Source organism: Pseudophryne corroboree, chromosome 1 (assembly GCF_028390025.1).
Source record: "Pseudophryne corroboree isolate aPseCor3 chromosome 1, aPseCor3.hap2, whole genome shotgun sequence".
In the NCBI taxonomy this organism is placed as follows: Eukaryota; Metazoa; Chordata; class Amphibia; order Anura; family Myobatrachidae; genus Pseudophryne; species Pseudophryne corroboree.
Genome location: NC_086444.1, coordinates 1,212,816,493 through 1,212,837,525, shown reverse-complemented (window position 1 = coordinate 1,212,837,525; position 21,033 = coordinate 1,212,816,493). Strand labels below are relative to the sequence as shown.

At 43.9% G+C, this 21,033-nt stretch overlaps 1 protein-coding gene across 1 annotated transcript in view; it reads left to right on the top strand.

Moving 5' to 3' along the window:
* The window catches only part of LOC135051692 (vomeronasal type-2 receptor 26-like), a gene marked incomplete at its 5' end in the record, with an annotated part of 134,482 nt that overhangs the window by 37,784 nt on the left and 75,665 nt on the right, over positions 1-21,033 (top strand). The window contains one exon of the mRNA XM_063957403.1: positions 11,089-11,212. Coding sequence (XP_063813473.1) covers positions 11,089-11,212 — 124 coding nt within the window. The remainder of the gene's footprint in view (positions 1-11,088; positions 11,213-21,033) is intronic.

Sequence of the window (21,033 nt, the reverse complement as noted above, 5' to 3'; positions counted from 1 at the left end):
TCTCATTCTTCATTTATAGAAGCAACTAGCTTCATCAGTAAGGTGTCTGCTAACAGTATATCTATAATAAAGATGGTGTGATTTGTAAGATGTAGTGACTAGTGGGGGAGTAGGCTACATAAGAGATACCGGCTGCTGTCAATTAACTTAATTGATTAATGTTGCTGAACACACAGAAAATGAGCAGAGGTGTTACCCCTTTCAGAGCAGGAGCCCGGCGGCAGCTGACTCCATTGCCTCCAATAGTTACTCCTCTCCCCTCACTGTCTCTCATAATACATAACAATAGAAAAACTGCATAATTTTCTGAGAAACCAAGAAGACTTTTAAAACTGTGTGGACAGCTAGCTATGCTGCCATTATGGTGGGCCTATAGTTATGTGGAGACCTGGAGCTGGAGCTTCATCTGCCCCATTGTTAATATTGCCCTACTTTCCTGAGCTGTCTGTGATCTACCCTAGTAACACAGACACTGCTGCTCCTCTCCTCAAAGACCACAGACTCTGACCATGATTTTATGGTTGCCTGCAGCAGTGATGTATCTATAATGGCTGAATGATTTACAGAGCACAGGGAACCATGGTTCCAGGGGAGCCTGCACTCTACTCCCTGCAATCAGGAGATATCCACCACTGTGTCTATGCTTCAGACCCTACGATAAGTGCTACCAGCAGTGACATCTTTCCATGATGTATTCAGATACATGGCACCAGTACAACAGATAACAAAGACTCTGACACTGTGCCACAGCCTTGGTTCTCTACCACACATGCACCATCATTCAGAATGTCAATGGAAAGATGGTAGCTCCAAATGAGAGCACTTATAGGGGGTTCTGCTGTATGGACTCTGGCCACTAGATGCCAGCATCGGTAAGGGAGGCCCCAATGCATGATGTGAGGGCCCTCAGCACATGAGTACAATCATAAGTCAAAATGCTTCTGGTCTGCAGGACCAGTCATACACCACTGCTGACATCTGTAATGCTGGAAATGGATTGAAGTAAGTTAGTGCAGATAGGGGGAAGTGAGGGATCTCTTATTGTAAAGTGGATGGGGGCTGCACTAATCATTTATTACTGTAGCAAGGTTTAATAATTATAAAGTTGGGTGCTGAGATAGTTATTGAAGTGGTGGGGGTAAATAATTTAATTTAGTATTGTTTAGGGGCTGGATTTTTTATTTATTTATGTTGTAAAGGGTTAATCATGTAGTGTATCCTAGGGTGAAGTGAATGGGGTGGGGGAAGTTAATCATTTCATTTAATGAGGTAGGTGTTGGGCTATAAATGTAGTATTATGGTGGGTGCAAGAATTTAATGTAATGGTGGTGAGGGTTTGGGATCTTATTTGTAGTGATGAGCAGTTTAGATTACCTTTATTCCAAACTTCTCCCAATTTGAGAATCCTGGTCAATTCCGAGTTTTAGCTACACTGCCAGGCTCATATTTCAAATCGAGGCCAAATTTCATCCTCCTGGCATTGGATTCTTGTGGGTTTTGGTAGCGATATAAGGGTGTTGTGGCTGTTACTCAGTGCCATTCCACTCTTAGCACACTTCTGTGTACTGCACTGTACTCTGCTGTATCCAGATTAAAAAGCAGGGCAGTAACGAGACTGCCTGGTCCCAGGTACTTTTTTTAGGGTATGTGGCATAATTAATTATGGGAGGCATGGCCCTGCACACTTAGAAAAAAATACAGAAAAAATAGTACTTAAAGTACTCCCTGACCACACCGCAGCCCAGGACACAGCAGCGTGTGGTGGGGTGTGGAAAAGAGCTGAAAGTGCTGCTGCCAGGAAAGGGAGGGGGACTTTGGCCCACTCTGGGCCCCTTTATCAGGACTGGGCCTGAGTAAATAGTACCTACCCCTACCCTCTCGGCACCACTGCTCACAAGCTGTGCTCCATAGTCAGTGTGTATAGTCTCACACTGCCGTATACTATGCTCTACTCCACTTTATTAGCTGTACTGTGTCCAGACTCACAAGCTGTGCTCTATAGTCAGTGTGTATTGAGGCATGCTGCTGTACTCTGCCGTAAATTGGCTGAACTGTGTCCAGGCTCACAAGCTGTGCTCTGTATAGACAGTGTGTATAGGAGCATGCTGCTGTAAGCTGCACTGTACTCTGCTGTATTGGCTGCGCTGTGTCCAGATTTACAAGCTGTACTCTGTATAGTCAGTTTGTATTGGGGCACACTGCTGTATGCTGCACTGTACTCTTCTGCATATGCTGTGTCCATCTAAAGTGGCTTTTCACAAACAGCACTACTGTACATTGTGTGCTGTAATTATCAGTTGTGAAAAATAATAAAAAACATGTACAAAGAATGTTAAAAAATAAAAAAGTAAAAAAAATTGATTATTTCAAGTATGCACAACCTGTGTGCATTGTACCCCGGTGTAGTTATTATTCACATAATAAAATAAAACCCATTTGAATTGCCACAGTGGAGTTAAGCTGCAAGGTGAAAAGCAAAGATATTTTTCTATTGTTTGTACTGATTAGTGTGCTTCACTCACATGCATTTACAAACCCTATGACTCCACACAGTTTGAATTGAGCTGAGACTTACACAGGGACGGTTCTAGACCTTGTGGCGCCCAGGACAAAAGTTTCCTGTGGTGCCCTCCCCACAGATAAAATAGAGTTGGTGCGTGCCCAAAAATAGGGATGTGACTTCTTCATAGGGAAGGGGCATGGCCACAATTATCCCACTGTACTTGTGCCCCCCTGTAGCTGTGCCCCCAGTAGATGTGCCCCCAGTAGCTGTGCCCTCAGCAGTTTTGCCCCCTGTAGCTGTGCACCCTGTAGCTGTGCACACAGTAGATTTGTCCCAGTAGCTTTGTCAACTGTAAAAGTGCCCCAGTAGTTGTGACCCCTGTAGTTGTGCCCCAGTAGCTGTGCCCCCAGTTGATTTGCCCCAGTAGCTGTGACCCCTGTAGCCGTGCCCCATGTAGTAGTGCCCCCAGTAGTTGTTACCCCTGTAGTAGCGCTGCTTGCAAACACCCCCAAAAAAACCCAATACTTACCAGCCCGGCTCCTGCTACCGGAAAACTGCTGCCCTGACCTCTGTCTCTGGCCGCCCGTCCTCTCTATGGGAGAGATTTCATGATGTTTTTCCAATAGCAGCGCTGCACAGACACTAGAGGTCAATTATGACCTCTAGTGTCTGTCACTGGAGCCGGTGGCAGCACCTCATGCCATGGCGGCAGCAGCACCCTGGGCATAGACTTACAGTATATATATATATATATATATATATATATATATTGCGCAATAGAAGTACGGCGTCACAGGTGAGTATGGATAAATTCAAATAAATGGTCGCTAATGACACAATACAAACACTCCTTATTATTATAAGGTGTCAGCTAGCCCCTAAGTATGTGGCATAGGTAAGACGCCTTTTAAAAGTAAATAGGAATGGGGTGATAGCGGTATCAGCGACCTACAATGTCTTAAAATATAAATATCTATGAAGAAATGGCATTAAACAATAGGTAATAATGGGATACATTTTTGACAAGTAATTTATTTCCACATATAATAATAAATATAAGGATACAACAATAAAATGAGATGGACTATAGTAAAGGGAAGGAAATAGCAAGACATTAAATATAAATAGAGAGCTAAAACCATAGATGTACAAAAAAATTAAAAATAATTAAACATGAGAGATTCCTGCTTATCTTAGTATGGAGAGTCACATGAGGTACACCCAATGCATTTCATCTGTCTGACTTCATCAAGGGGTGAGTATATATCTATATCTATACATATATATATATATATATATATATTTATAAGTTCTTTGAGTTGTTTTGTGTGCCTTTCCCTATTGTGCGTTGTTCATGGGCATCTATAAGCCCTGTGCCTTTATTCAGTTTGAAATGAACTGTGACTTTAAAAAAAAGTATTAAAAAAAGTACAGTGAGGTACTATTTTTTGTTCTGTTTGGTGCACTTCATCCTAGTGCACTTTATTCATGTGATGCTATAAGCCATTTGAATCCATGCAGTCTGAAATGAGCTGTGACTTTAAAAAATAAATGTTATATATATATATATATATATATATTATATATATATATATATATATATATGGTAGATGGGGGGAAGGGGGTTTAGCGACCAATGGTGTCTAAAAGAATTATACTTTAGGTAAATAAATTAAAATACAATTTATTAGTATGTAAAATATAAAAATGACAAAATTTTTTCTAAAAAATGGGATAAAAACTATACATGCAAAATATAATACCAGTTAAAAATGAATAAATAGTAAAAAGATTCCTTAACTTGGTATGTAGTCACTGCCAGATAGCCCAACGCGTTTCGTCCTTAAGACTTCATCAAGGGGTGTTGGCAGACTGGGACCAGGCTTCTATTTATACCAATACTAATCTGATGCCAATTATGACATCATTTCCTGTTGATATCACATGATATTTTTTAACAGACTATGAGCTAATAATTTACATTAGTGAGTGATATAGTTATATAGTATAGGGGTTCTAAATGTGGGTTAGTTGATTAAATAGCAGGTTTGGGGTTCAGAAAACCATATAGAATCCATCAGAAGTTGCGCCGATGCGCTTTCCGCCCCACTTCCGGTTTTTCGGCGTCGCGTCACTTCCGCCCCACTTCCGGAAGCCGGACTGCGCATGCGCCCGCGACCTTCCGTTCTTCAGTTATCAAGGGAGCTGAGTGTAAGGTGCTTTGTTTTCCTCAGCGGCGGCCATCTTTGTAGAGACTTTTTGTTCATTTTCTCTATGCGGCGGCCATCTTAGTGGAGAACAGCAGTATTGACATTTATGGTATTTCTTGGCATAGAAGTGAAAAAATAGAGAAGGGGGATTAATAACAGAGACAGTACAGCGTTTCTTCTTTAAAATGAAAGAGCAACATGTAACCAAAAAGGATTATGCATAATCAGTTAATTATGCATAATGCTTGCTACAATTTAATAATACAGCTGTTTTAGCTAATTAGTCAAGGTATCAGCACTGACATGCTCATGTAGGCTTTTTTAATTAGTTAGGTTACAGTACCTGATCATGTCAGTGTTGATACCTTGACTAATTAGCTAAAACAGCTGTATTATTTTATCACTTTTCACGAAGCACGACCTTAATCACATGAACACTACCCCTTTCCTCACTATCTGAACCTGCACCAAGCATTGCAATATGAAATAAGCACTGGCTGCACTGCCCTAATTTACACCTTAAATTGTAGCAAGCATTATGCATAATTAACTGATTCATTATTTCACTGCCCTTTTCTGAAACTGCATTAAGCACTACAATATGCAATAAGCACTGGTTGCACTGCCCTAATTTGCACCTTAACCTGCAGCAAGCATTATGCATATTAACACCGAATATATATAGTCAATTGTTTTTATTACTACATTTATTATTTAAGTATTTATGCATATAATACACTTAAAAACATATGGGTAAATCCTTTTTGGTTACATGTTGCTCTTTCATTTTAAAGAAGAAACGCTGTACTGTCTCTGTTATTAATCCCCCTTCTCTATTTTTTCACTTCTATGCCAAGAAATACCATAAATGTCAATACTGCTGTTCTCCACTAAGATGGCCGCCGCATAGAGAAAATGAGCAAAAAGTCTCTACAAAGATGGCCGCCGCTGAGGAAAACAAAGCACCTTACACTCAGCTCCCTTGATAACTGAAGAACGGAAGGTCGCGGGCGCATGCGCAGTCCGGCTTCCGGAAGTGGGGCGGAAGTGACGCGACGCCGAAAAACCGGAAGTGGGGCGGAAAGCGCATCGGCGCAACTTCTGATGGATTCTATATGGTTTTCTGAACCCCAAACCTGCTATTTAATCAACTAACCCACATTTAGAACCCCTATACTATATAACTATATCACTCACTAATGTAAATTATTAGCTCATAGTCTGTTAAAAAATATCATGTGATATCAACAGGAAATGATGTCATAATTGGCATCAGATTAGTATTGGTATAAATAGAAGCCTGGTCCCAGTCTGCCAACACCCCTTGATGAAGTCTTAAGGACGAAACGCGTTGGGCTATCTGGCAGTGACTACATACCAAGTTAAGGAATCTTTTTACTATTTATTCATTTTTAACTGGTATTATATTTTGCATGTATAGTTTTTATCCCATTTTTTAGAAAAATTTTTGTCATTTTTATATTTTACATACTAATAAATTGTATTTTAATTTATTTACCTAAAGTATAATTCTTTTAGACACCATTGGTCGCTAAACCCCCTTCCCCCCATCTACCTTGAATTCTCTTATACAGGGAACCGCCATCCCTGTCAGGGGTTAAGCAGACGCCCTTTAAAGGGAGTGTCAGAGTGTTATTGTTTACATTTATATTCAGGTTCAACGTTGGTGAACACAAGTGGCGCAATAACTTTTTTATTTCTAAATTCCATATATATATATATATATATATATATATATATATACTGTACATATACAGATGTTGCCATGCTCATCTTTGATGAGACGTGGCACACTGAAACATGGCTTGCTGCATACTGCATCGAGCTGTGACTATTCGCAGCCTGGCATGCAATACAGCAAGCCAAGTTGCTGCATGTCACATCATAGCAAAAGTTAGCATGGCTAAATCTGTATATTTAATTAAGTTCTGTTGTTTGTACTGTTTAGTGTACTTTAACCTAGTGATCTTTGGGGTTAATTCAGAGTTGATCGTAGATGTGCTTTAGCACATCTACGATAATTTACTCTGACATGCGGGGGGACACCCAGCACAGGGCTAGTCTGCCCTGCATGTCAGGCCCTGCCCCCACTCCACAGGTACAAAACCATGGTGATGCTTTTGTATCTGTGAGTAGCTCCCTGCCTGCGCCGCTTCTGCGCACTGGAATGGAGATACCCGCTGCATTCCTGGTCACAGCAGCTGCATGTGAAATCACACAGCCACCGCGGCCCACCCTCCCAACGGTCTAGACATGCCTCCATTGCCCGCCTGCGGCCCACCAAAGGCATTCTAACCCCATTGGCACACCCCCTCCGACCCTGTGACTGCCTTTGCCTGTCAACTGTTCTGTGTTTTGCACCTAGTAACTATCACGTCCTGGGTCCCTGTGTACTCAGCTAATGGTTTATGGGATGTGATTACGGAATCAGGCTGCCACAGTAAATGAGGAAGATTAATGCAAGACTTCCTCATGTGTTGCTATACCGAGTGTTGGCGAGACCTATCCAGAGGCGCAGAGTCTAAACCTCCAAAAGGTTTTTACCAGTAACTCCCTCCGATGGGGATTTGGGTTTTGCTGATTCTGGTAGGCAGGTCGAGGCCCCCTGGACAGGCACTCAAAATAGCTGAGGAATCTTAAAGGAGTTGACTAGTGGCAGACTGAACAGTGAGAGAGTCTCTGGATAGGTTGAAGCACACCACACTTGAAACTGAAATAGAATACTCAGTGCTTGAGAGTTGATAAACTTGAAATGCTTGAAAAGGTAAATGATACTTGAGAATAGGAGAACTTAGGACACTAGGAGAAATGAATGATACTTGACTGTTAGCACACAGTACTTGCAAATGAGTGAACTTGAAACACTTGAAGAAATTAATGATACTTGACCAATAGCACACGGTACTTGTGAACAGGTGAACTTGGGACACTTGAAGAAATGAATGCAGCTTGACCGATGGCACATGGTACTTGCGAACAGGTGGACTTGGGATACTTGAAGAAATGAATGAAGCTTGACTGATGGCACATGGTACTTGCAAACAGGTGAACTTGTGATACTTGAAGAAATAAATTAAGTTTGACCAATGGCACACAGTACTTGTGAACAGGTGAACTTGTGATACTTGAATAAATGAATGAAGCTTTACCGATGGCACACGGTACTTCTGAACAGGTAAACTTGAGATACTGAAGAAATTAATGAAGTTTAACTGATGGCACACGGTACTTGTGAACAGATGAACTTGAGATACTTGAAGAAATGAATGCTACACATGAAGAGATGCAATAGCGAAGCACGTGGAGAGACAGGATGGAGCCTGAACCTGGAGCCTTCAGCATACACTGTAAAGAGAAGAAGATGTACATGAGTTCCTGTTTCCAGGATATTATAGATATACCCATAGACAGACTGCCATTGGACAGAGTGGTCAGCTGAGTACTCCGGGGTTCCTACTGGACATTTTTGCAGTCAGCTGACATTGAACATGGCTGCCAGCATCTGTAGACTCCATGCATTCCCAAACAGTGTGATCTATACAGAAAACAGGAGCATGCATCACGGTTTCTGGCCGGCGCCGCAGCCGACGACCGAGAGCACCCTGAGCTGCGGAAACCGGCACAAAGGTGAAAAACTGCAGACTCTAGTCTGAAACCTAACAGTAACCAGATAGCTTGCTGCAGTCTTTGGCCTAAAGAATATGACACCTTATTGTGAGCTGTGAGGTTGTCAAAATTGGCTGGAGTGGAAATAAATGTTATTAACGTTAATGATACTCTAGGAAGAAATTCTGTGATTTTAGCTTTATTTTGTCAATTTAAATAAAAACAAAAAACAAAACCAGATGACAAATTTAACCCAAAACTAGCAAAAATGGTCTGGCGCACATCTCTACTTATTTGTAAAGTAAGAGCTAATCAATTAATTCACTGAGAGTGAATGGCTGGGTTCAGGGGCATAGCTAAACTAGAAGGTCCCAATAGCAACATTGCAAACACTCCCAGCTGCTCTGCTTATCCCCAAGGATGACTGCTCCTTTAGCATTGTGCTACTGTAGGCACATCTGCTGTCTTCTCCAGCACCATCTCTCCTCAATGACTGATGCTGGGCAGGGTCATGGTCTGGAGACATCCCAGCAGGCTTAACACGGCCACACTAGGAATTACCATCATTGTAGTTAGTATCAACAGTTGCCATCGATGGTGATATGACAAGTGACCATCAATGGTTTTCAACTATTTCAGCTCCAGTAAGGGGAGATGAAGCTGGCTTGGGCAGCAGCCATGCCTGCAGTAACACACTGTTAAAGGAGACATTGCCTGCAGAGATCAGGAGGTAAGCACATTGCTGGGAGTATAACTGGGGCATAGGGAGGGTAAGACCCATTATATATACATCCTTGGCTGGGCTATTGATTTATTGCTGTGGTGGGATTAATAGTTTGCTGAGGTGGAGGGAGAGCTTATTCATTTATTATTATAGTGAGGGATAATAATTTAAAGTGCTGATTGCAGAGTGAGATGTCATCATACTAATTACAGTATGGGTGTTACTGAATCCATTTTTAGCTAGCTAGTGTGACAGAAAGCATGCAGTAGAAGAGTCATTGTTAGTCTTTCCTTGTTTCATGGACCTCTCTGTTCTCCATACAGGGTTCCAACATTTCCAGATCCAGACAGCTACTAAACTTCACACATTGTTGGGTTCTAAGTACTAAGCCTTGGAGAGAGAGAACGTGGACGGGGTAAAGTTCCACCCAACCAGCTCCTAACTGTAATTTTTCAAATACAGCCTGTAACATGGTAGATAGGACCTGATTGGATGGTACTTTATCTCTCCTCAAAGCTTAGTACATAGGCCCCTAAGTGGGATATGTATTGTACCTTGGAGAGAGATAAAAAGGAGAAAGATAACGTACCAACCAATCAGCTCCTACAAGCTCCTACATTAAATTTTTCAAACACAACCTGTAAAATGACAGTTAGAAGCCGATTGGTTAGTATAGTATTTCTCTCCACTTTATCTCTCTCCAAGGTTTGATACATCTCCTTCTAAGGAGGATAACTAGGAGTGTGCCTGAGGTGCCCTGCACACAGCGCATATGCAGTGTATATGCTCTGTAAGCACACTATGGCTGCTCATTACTGCTGCCACTATCTGCTGTGCTGCCTGCTGTCATGTATGTAGTGGTACACTCGGCTCCTTCTCTGCCAAGTCCACCACTACATACAAGACCGCGGGCAGCTTTGCAGCTACCCCCTGTATGTTCTGCCCTTACCCTGTCTCCAGCCGCACAGGCCTGTAACATCTCCTGGGAGAGATGTGTGATGTCTCTCCCAGTGTATTAGGTGCCCTACTGCTGTGTTTGAGCAGGGAATGGAGTAAGTGGGCAGTCCTGTCTCTGGTGGCAGCGTGTGTGAGCTCTGCACAGACAGTGGCACCAGCATCACAAAGTGGATCTATGGACTCACTCCAGCATCCAGTCAGACAGTCAGTCTGTAACCCCACCGTGCAATATGTGAAATGCAATGTCATACTGTAAGTGCATGTATTTCATTGAGGGGGAGTAAAATGATCAAGAAAGGTTAGGTTATACATTAAAGAGGCAATCGGAGAGAGCATGAGGGGTTATTAATGGACAGGTAAGGTAAATATAAATTTACAGTGAGTGAGGCATAGAGAGGGGGTTTTGGAGAGGATATCTGAGTACTGATGAGGAAGATTGTATTACCTGTGTGTTTCTGCCCCCCCGCCTGCTCTTGGTAAGGTGGACTACCGGGTTTCAGAGCCGGCAGCAGTAATGTAAGTGAACTGTTGCTCCAATGGCAGGCAGGGATGGATAGAGACAGACACACACCCCTTTTCCATACACTTTTCACTGACACTACAGGGGGAGAGGAATTATAAGGAGGAATAAATATAGGGGTTTAACCTGGCATAATGTGTATAAGGGACTCGTCTGTGGTATAACATGTTAAGGGGCCTGACTGTGGTGTAAGAGGTATAAGAGGCTCCAATGTGTGATGTAATGTGTATTAGGGGCTCTACTGTGCACTGTAATGTGACTAACAGACTCTAATGCACAGTGTAATGTGAATTGGTCTATTCTGTGGCCACACCACTTCCCCACAAAGCCACACCCTAAATTTTGGATGCACGTCTTCAGCACGCATTGTCCCTTTTTTAAATGTGGGGGGTGTCACCAATTCTTTTTTCTGGCACAGGGCACCAAAATGTTTAGTTATGGCAATGTTCCCCCTGAATATTTTGGCACCTTAGTAATTTACAATAACAATCCATTTTTTGTGTCTGGAGGAGAACCATGGGTTTAAGAATCTTATCTTTATCAACAGGTACCACGATCACAATGTTCTCCAAATTGCCCTCCTGGTAACCGCAAAATTAAGAATAATATAAAACCAGTCTGCTGCTATGAATGTGTCCCGTGTTCCAAAGGAGAAATCTCCAATGTAACTGGTAAAATATATTTTTTTCAATTATGATAAATTAGTTTTATAGTTATAATATTAGGAAAACACATTTAAATATCCAGGTAGAAATGTTGATTTATAAATGATGATGTATTAGCTTTATCTAACTAAATAGTAATAAAACACAGTGATAATAAAATAGTACATAATTGCTTTAATATTTTTTTTTTAATAAACTACATTTTATTGAGATTTAGCAACAAGGGGAGTGAATATCCTACAAATAAACATTTAAATGTATCTAACTTTTATGAATTAAACAAGGTTTGACGTGTCTTAGGCAATTTGTTATAGGATATATGGTGTCACGATCCGGGTATCTGGACGCCATTTCTTACCCATCAGATGCCTCTTAAGGCTGGCTCAGCGCTCCAGGACCGGATCCCATCTGTTATCCTAATGTTCACATTCCTGCATCCTCTCCTGTCTCTCTGAGACGCTGTCACAGTAACGCCTTATTACATCTGGCATGGCGTCTCCCGCGGCCTCCGCCGCCGTCCCTGAGCTTCTGCATGCAGAGTGTCAGAGTGGCGATTACGTCAGCCGCGGCCTCCGCTGTGTCCGCGTGGTTGGATGTGCACTTGTCAGCCTGGCGTCTCCTGTCTCCAATGGCCGGCGCCGCCATTACTGTTTTCATTACCACATGGATTACAAACCAAACTTCCCTCCAAGTGTCTGCATGGGCGCAGCCATCTTGGATTCTGTCAGCTGATCATTTCCTCCAATCTGTTGTCAGTATTGTTAATCTGCATAATTGCCTAGCCAATCCCTTCCTTGCTGCAGGTATAAATACACTGTGCCTGAGCAAGGAAGGCGTCAGTGCTTTGGTTGTCAAACCTAGTTCCTGTTTGTCTCTCTCCTGTGATTGTCTTCCAGGTTCCAGCTCCTGTCTCAAGACTTCCACCATAGAGACCCGCACCAGCATTCCACCTGCGGTGTAGCCTGACTCTCCAATCCATTGTGGATTCATCTGTTTCCAGCTACAACATTACCTGCTTCCAGCTCAGCTTTCAGCAGAGTACAGCTTCCCTTATAGGGCCGGTGTCCTTTCTACACTTTACCACTCTCCACCGGTATTATTATTTCTCCGCTCTCAAGTTCTACATTTCAGTTCATATTTCATCGCTCCCAAGTTCATCTATTATTTAACTGGTTCCAGCCAGTATCCACTCCGTGCTAACAACAGTCTGGTTCCAGCCAGTATCCACAGCAGCTGTTTTACCTTCAGCAACCCAGCTTTTCCTGGAACACCAGCTGGCACAATCCTGGGTTATCTCCATTGCTACAGTCGGGCCTGGTAAGGACTTTCCATCTAGAAGATCATAAGAACTATCTCACACTACCAGTGCCCTGTTGCTCCTGCCATCCTGTAGTACCCAGGAACTGTATTTATTATTTGCTGACTTTTACATTTTCTTTTACTGCTGCTGTGTTGCGGAGTTGTCATAATAAACATCATTGACTTTTAGCCAAGTTGTCGTGGTCACGCCTTCGGGCAGTTATTATTCATGTTACTTACATGTCCAGGGGTCTGATACAACCTCCCAGGTTCCGGTACATCTCAGCCCCTACAACTGAGGCTGCCTCCCGTCAGCTCAGGCCCTCAGTTGTGACAGTAAGCACTGACCTAATGAATCCAGCCGGAGACCAGGATCAAGCGGCCAGGCCGATGCAAGAACTGGCAGCCCGACTAGAACATCAGGAGGCTGCACAGGGCCACATCATCCGCTGTCTCCAGGATCTCTCTACTCAGCTGGATGGGATTCAGACAACTCTCCGTGGATCAGGCGCATCTGGTGCGTCAACCACAGTGACTCCAGCTATAACCCCACCCACCTTACCCATTTCTGCTCCACGTCTTCATCTTCCAACGCCAGCAAAATTTGACGGATCTCCAAGATTCTGCAGGGGATTTCTCAACCAGTGTGAGATTCAGTTTGAGCTACAACCTGGCAATTTTCCCAGTGACCGTACAAAAATTGCCTACATTATCTCTCTTCTCAGTGGCTCTGCCCTTGACTGGGCATCACCGTTATGGGAGAGGTCCGACACCCTGCTATCTTCTTACACCGCATTCATGTCAACATTCAGGCGCATCTTCGACGAGCCAGGCCGGGTAACCTCAGCTTCATCCGAGATTCTCCGTTTACGCCAGGGGTCACGTACTATAGGACAATATCTGATACAGTTCCAGATCCTGGCATCCGAACTGGCATGGAACGACGAGGCCCTGTATGCTGCATTCTGGCATGGCTTATCTGAGCTTATTAAAGATGAGTTAGCTACCAGAGACTTACCTTCTAAGTTAGATGAGCTAATCTCACTCTGCACGAAAGTTGATTTACGTTTCAGAGAGAGAGCAACTGAGCGTGGAAGATCATCTGCTCCAAAATCTTCTGCTCCTCCTCGTCAACTGTCACCATCTAAAGATGAGCCCATGCAAATTGGCCGTTCCCGTTTAACTCCTGCTGAGCGCCGAAGACGCCTCTCTGAGTCTCTTTGTCTTTACTGTGCAGCTCCGTCTCACACCATCAATGCCTGTCCCGAACGTCCGGGAAAACTCCAAACCCTAGCTCGCCCAGGAGAGGGCCGGCTAGGAGTAATGATCTCCTCTCCATCTCCTCATGATTGTAATCTCCCAGTCTCGCTTCAAGATGCTCAACGTTATCGGAACGTCATTGCCCTCCTTGATTCCGGAGCAGCTGGGAACTTTATTACTGAAGCCTATGTTAAACGGTGGTCCCTACCCACCGAGAGACTTCCTTCCTCCTTTTCCTTAACTGCCGTGGATGGCAGTAAAATTTTTGATACTGTTATTGCTCTAAGGACTCTACCAGTTCGTCTGAGAGTGGGAGTTCTTCATTCCGAACTTATTTCACTTTTAGTGATTCCAAGAGCCACACATCCTGTGGTCCTGGGCCTTCCATGGCTCCGTCTTCACAATCCTACAATTGATTGGACGACTACGCAAATCCTGGCATGGGGTTCCTCCTGTGCAGAGACATGTTTGTTTAAAGTATTGCCTGTCTGTTCTTCCTCCCCCAGGTCGTCTGATGTTCCACCTCCTCCATATCAAGATTTCACGGATGTGTTCAGTAAAGCTTCTGCTGATATCCTTCCTCCTCATAGAGAATGGGACTGCCCGATTGATCTCGTTCCAGGGAAGGTTCCACCTCGAGGCCGAACTTATCCGTTGTCTCTGCCTGAGACGCATTCTATGGAGGAATACATTAAAGAGAACCTAGCAAAGGGGTTCATTCGACCTTCTTCTTCCCCAGCCGGCGCAGGCTTCTTTTTTGTAAAAAAGAAAGATGGTGGTCTGCGGCCGTGCATCGACTACAGAGGTTTGAACGACATTACCATCAAGAACCGTTATCCTTTACCCCTGATTACTGAGCTCTTTGACAGAGTTAGCGGAGCTACCATCTTTACAAAGCTGGACTTGCGAGGTGCATACAATCTCATCCGGATCCGTGAGGGTGACGAGTGGAAGACCGCCTTTAACACCCGTGACGGACATTATGAGTACCTCGTCATGCCCTTCGGATTGAGCAATGCTCCAGCTGTCTTCCAGCATTTTGTCAATGAGATCTTCAGAGACATTCTATACCGTCATGTCGTGGTCTATCTAGACGATATCCTCATTTTTGCCAACGATTTAGAGGAACATCGTTTTTGGGTTAAAGAGGTTCTGTCCCGTCTCCGTGTCTATCATCTCTATTGCAAATTAGAAAAATGCGTCTTTGAAGTCAAGTCCATTCCGTTTCTAGGGTACATTGTGTCCGGTTCCGGACTAGAGATGGATCCTGAGAAACTACAAGCAATTCAGAATTGGCCGGTACCCTTAACCCTCAAAGGGGTCCAGAGGTTCTTAGGGTTCGCCAATTATTACCGAAAGTTTATACGAGACTTTTCCACCATTGTGGCGCCTATTACTGCTTTCACCAAGAAGGGTGCTAACCCGTCCAAGTGGTCTGAAGAAGCCATGCAAGCTTTTCATCTTTTAAAACAGAGGTTCATCTCTGCGCCTGTCCTGAAACAGCCTGACATCGACTCTCCTTTCATCCTAGAGGTGGATGCCTCCTCCGTTGGAGTAGGAGCGGTGTTATCTCAGAGGGCTAAAGATGGCCATTTACATCCTTGCAGTTTCTTCTCCCGGAAGTTCTCCCCAGCTGAGCGCAACTATGCCATTGGCGACCAGGAGTTGCTAGCCATCAAGCTCGCTCTAGAAGAGTGGAGGTATCTGTTGGAGGGAGCTTCTCATTTAATCACCATACTTACAGACCACAAGAACCTTTTATACCTGAAGGGCGCACAATGTCTCAACCCTCGTCAGGCCAGATGGGCACTTTTCTTTTCCAGGTTCGACTTTAAACTCCAGTTCTGTCCGGGCTCTCAGAATCGCAAGGCCGATGCCCTTTCCCGCTCATGGGAGCAAGAAAATGAGTCAGAGTCTTCAGACAAGCATCCTATTATAAATCCGTTGGCATTCTCCACGGTAGGGATGGACTCTACGCCCCCATCAGGGAAAAGTTTTGTGAAGCCGATGCTAAGGAAGAAGCTCATGCATTGGGCCCATGCTTCCCGTTTTGCCGGACATACAGGTATCCAAAAAACCCTGGAGTTTATCTCTAGGTCCTATTGGTGGCCAACTCTGAAAAAAGACGTCTTGGAGTTTATTGCATCTTGCCCAAAGTGTGCTCAACATAAAGTATCCCGCCAGTCGCCTGCGGGGCAACTGGTTCCACTATCCGTTCCCCGTCGACCATGGACCCACTTGTCGATGGATTTCATTACAGACTTACCCATGTGCAACAAGTTCAATACCATCTGGGTGGTAGTTGACCGGTTCACCAAGATGGCACACTTCATTCCTCTCACCGGTCTTCCGTCAGCTTCCAAGTTGGCTCAAGTATTCATACAAGAGATCTTTCGACTCCACGGTCTTCCTGAAGAAATTATCTCAGATCGAGGAGTTCAATTCACAGCCAAATTCTGGCGAAGTTTATGTCAAGTCCTCCAAGTCAAGCTAAAGTTTTCCACGGCTTACCATCCTCAGACCAATGGTCAAACCGAAAGGGTGAATCAGGACTTGGAGGCCTTCCTCCGCATCTATGTGTCCTCCTCTCAAGATGACTGGGTTCAATTACTTCCCTGGGCCGAGTTCTGTCATAACAACCAGTATCATTCTTCATCTGCTTCAACACCATTCTTCACTAACTTTGGATTCCACCCTAAAGTCCCTGAGTTCCAACCGCTTCCAGCAACTTCTGTTCCCGCAGTGGATATCACCTTGCATCAGTTTGCCAATATCTGGAAGAGCGTACGATCAGCTCTGCTCAAGGCATCGTTCAGGTACAAGAAGTTTGCGGATAAGAAGCGTCGAGCAGTTCCTGCTCTCAAGGTGGGTGATCGGGTATGGTTATCCACGAAGAATTTGAGGTTAAGAGTTCCCAGTATGAAGTTTGCACCTCGCTATATCGGTCCTTTCAAGATTGAACAAGTCATCAATCCTGTTGCTTACAGACTCCAGTTGCCTCCCTTCTTAAAAATACCCAGGACATTCCATGTTTCCCTGTTGAAACCGCTGATCTTGAATCGGTTTCATTCCTCACTTCCTCCAACTCCGAAAGTCCAAACTCAACGAGGCGTTGAGTATGAAGTGGCCAAGATCCTGGACTCACGTCACCGTTACGGTCAACTACAGTATCTTATTGACTGGAAGGGTTACGGCCCTGAGGAACGTTCATGGACCAATGCTTCTGATGTCCATGCTCCTGCCTTGGTCCGGAGATTCCATTCCAAGTTTCCTCAAAAGCCAAAGAAGTGTCCTGGGGCCACTCCTAAAGGGGGGGGTGCTGTCACGATCCGGGTATCTGGACGCCATTTCTTACCCATCAGATGCCTCCTAAGGCTGGCTCAGCGCTCCAGGACCGGATCCCATCTGTTATCCTAATGTTCACATTCCTGCATCCTCTCCTGTCTCTCTGAGACGCTGTCACAGTAACGCCTTATTACATCTGGCATGGCGTCTCCCGCGGCCTCCGCCGCCGTCCCTGAGCTTCTGCATGCAGAGTGTCAGAGTGGCGATTACGTCAGCCGCGGCCTCCGCTGTGTCCGCGTGGTTGGATGTGCACTTGTCAGCCTGGCGTCTCCTGTCTCCAGTGGCCGGCGCCGCCATTACTGTTTTCATTACCACATGGATTACAAACCAAACTTCCCTCCAAGTGTCTGCATGGGCGCAGCCATCTTGGATTCTGTCAGCTGATCATTTCCTCCAATCTGTTGTCAGTATTGTTAATCTGCATAATTGCCTAGCCAATCCCTTCCTTGCTGCAGGTATAAATACACTGTGCCTGAGCAAGGAAGGCGTCAGTGCTTTGGTTGTCAAACCTAGTTCCTGTTTGTCTCTCTCCTGTGATTGTCTTCCAGGTTCCAGCTCCTGTCTCAAGACTTCCACCATAGAGACCCGCACCAGCATTCCACCTGCGGTGTAGCCTGACTCTCCAATCCATTGTGGATTCATCTGTTTCCAGCTACAACATTACCTGCTTCCAGCTCAGCTTTCAGCAGAGTACAGCTTCCCTTAAAGGGCCGGTGTCCTTTCTACACTTTACCACTCTCCACCGGTATTATTATTTCTCCGCTCTCAAGTTCTACATTTCAGTTCATATTTCATCGCTCCCAAGTTCATCTATTATTTAACTGGTTCCAGCCAGTATCCACTCCGTGCTAACAACAGTCTGGTTCCAGCCAGTATCCACAGCAGCTGTTTTACCTTCAGCAACCCAGCTTTTCCTGGAACACCAGCTGGCACAATCCTGGGTTATCTCCATTGCTACAGTCGGGCCTGGTAAGGACTTTCCATCTAGAAGATCATAAGAACTATCTCACACTACCAGTGCCCTGTGGCTCCTGCCATCCTGTAGTACCCAGGAACTGTATTTATTATTTGCTGACTTTTACGTTTTCTTTTACTGCTGCTGTGTTGCGGAGTTGTCATAATAAACATCATTGACTTTTATCCAAGTTGTCGTGGTCACGCCTTCGGGCAGTTATTATTCATGTTACTTACATGTCCAGGGGTCTGATACAACCTCCCAGGTTCCGGTACATCTCAGCCCCTACAACTGAGGCTGCCTCCCGTCAGCTCAGGCCCTCAGTTGTGACATATGGGAAATGAAGATATGTTCTGCTAGGATCTGAAAGCCTGGAAAGGATAACAAAATCCCGGTACTGAGATAAAGAGCAAGTACTGTATCACTGCACTTTGGCAGAGGTAAAATGTGCAGAGATTAATAGTTGTCAGGGAAATGTCCAAATTCAAAGTCAGACAGAACTATCCAAGAAAGGACATGAGAAGAACTCTCTTACACTCTATATATTTGTATTCCATAAAGAAATTAAAGAAAAGGGTAAACTTTGGTGCAAATAGTGTATATACACAATGAAAACCCTTTGATACCTGCCCAAACAAGTAATGGATGAAAACAATAACAAAGAAAATGAATGAATGATCAAAGGCACCACCAAAAAAGACAAACTATCAAATGCAATGAAATTTTGTGAACATTAATAAAAATACATAAATTACTGATTCATCATGTATCCGATGTATCCTTGAATCAATCATTAATGTCCAGAAACTCCCAAGATTATATGAAAAAAAAAAAGAAATACAATGTTTGAATCAAAATGTTTTTACCATTTACCATTTACAGAATGTAGTGTAGAACAAAAAAAAAATCTTTGGACCCAATCTCCTGTACTTTGATATATAATAGTGAGATTTCCTTCCACAACATTATTGATATACCAGTGTAAAGCTTTGATAATATTTAATCTGTTTTAATTATATTAATTATGCTACCATTTTTAATATACTTTTTATGATATTGTATTCATGTTCTAGATTCATATCCTTTTTATGTAGTGTGTAATGTAGCATTTATGGTAGCCTTTTTTCAATGTTTTGTTTCTCTTTGAGAGTTTTAAATGTATAGTACAGTTGCTCAGTGCTTACCACGCATTTGCATTAGGGCTTTCTTTAGGAGTGGAATGCAGCGTGGAACGCTGCGGTCTCCACTTCTTTAATTTTACCGCTACATCTGGTCACACATTCGCAGTGCGAACTTCTGGGATTGTGTAACACACTGTGAACTGCGGACACTTCAGGTCCAGCAGGAATGTGCTTTATTGAACCCCTATAATCTCATTTTCTTGCACAAATTGTTCTTTTCAGTTTACACTATCTTTTAGTATATGTTTTGTTTACTAGTTGCTTAAAAATCGTCTGTGTATCTAAAATAAAGTTTTCATTTTATTGTCCCATCATGCATCACAATTTCCAACTTCCTGTGACATATGTATAAATAACCTGTAGCCCACACTCTGCACTCACACCTTGAAAAAGACCACAATAGGTCGAAACGGCGTTGGTGCTTGCAGAGAGTGGATCCTTTTTTATTTACAGTAAGGATTGTCTTTGGTTGTTTGCAAGGTTAACTGGGGGTCTGACATGAGTGTTATTCCAGATGTCAACTTGTGCTACAGTCTTGTACATCTGACTTAAAGGACTCCAGTGATCATTGTGGATTCAATCACTGTCATCCAACAGTGTATACGGTTTCTTTTTTATTGTTACTGGTATTGAACTTTTTTAACATTTTGAAGAAATAAAAAACCTTTAGATAAACAAGCAAAGTCGGAGTTTGTTTTAAAGATACCTTTATATGTGGAATTAATCTCACTAACATGTGAGTGGGTACGCATGAAAATCATATATATCAAAGTTGTGGGTTGTGCCTGATTCCGATAAAAGATACCTTTTTGTGTATTCTCTGCAGCACCGTAACTAGACATTTTAGCGCTGTGTGCAAGAAACAGCATTGGCGACCCCCTTATTCACAATAGGGTCAATAGGGGTGCGGCTTCATGGTGAAGGGGTGTGGCCACAAAATAATATCAATTCATATTACGCTGCACAGTAGTCTCCATTATTCAAAATTACCCCGCACAGTAGTGCCACTACATCAGGTAGAGCCCCTTTTACACATTACAGCAGGCAGAGTCCCTATTTTACACATAATGGCAGGCAGAGTCCCCTTTTTACACAGTACGGCAGAGTCCCCTTTTTATAAATTACGACAGGCAGAGTCCCCCTTTAACACATTACAGCAGGCAGAGTCCCCCTTTTACACATTACGGTAGGCCAGGGGTATACTGTAAGTACATACCAGATGCCCGGAGGTGAAAGAGACAATGGTGCCCCTCTCCCCCACACACAGAACCACATATATGCACACAGCCACATATGTACATATATACACACAATCACATATATGCACAGTGCACACAGCTACATATATATATATATATATACACACACACACACACACACACACACACCGAGTCACATATATACACACACATACAGTACACACATACATACACACACACACACACACACCCAGCCACATATAAAAACACACACAGCCACATGTACTCATATACAGGCAAAGCCACATATGTTCTCACTCTCTTTATCCCCACCCTGGCACTCTCCTCTGTCAGTCCCCTCTCTGCTCACCAGTTCCTCCTCATGTAGCCACCGCTGCTGGACCTGCCTCTGTCAGTGTGTCAGGAGGCAGGAGCCGGAAAGTGGGTGTGGGATCCATGCACCTGGGGTGCCATAATGCGGGATCCAGGCAGCCGGACAGAGGGTGGTCAGGCAGCAGGCCGCAGGGGATAGTAGGCGGTAGCCGGGAGCCAGGCAGCAGGGAACAGGAGTCGGCAACCAGGTAGCAT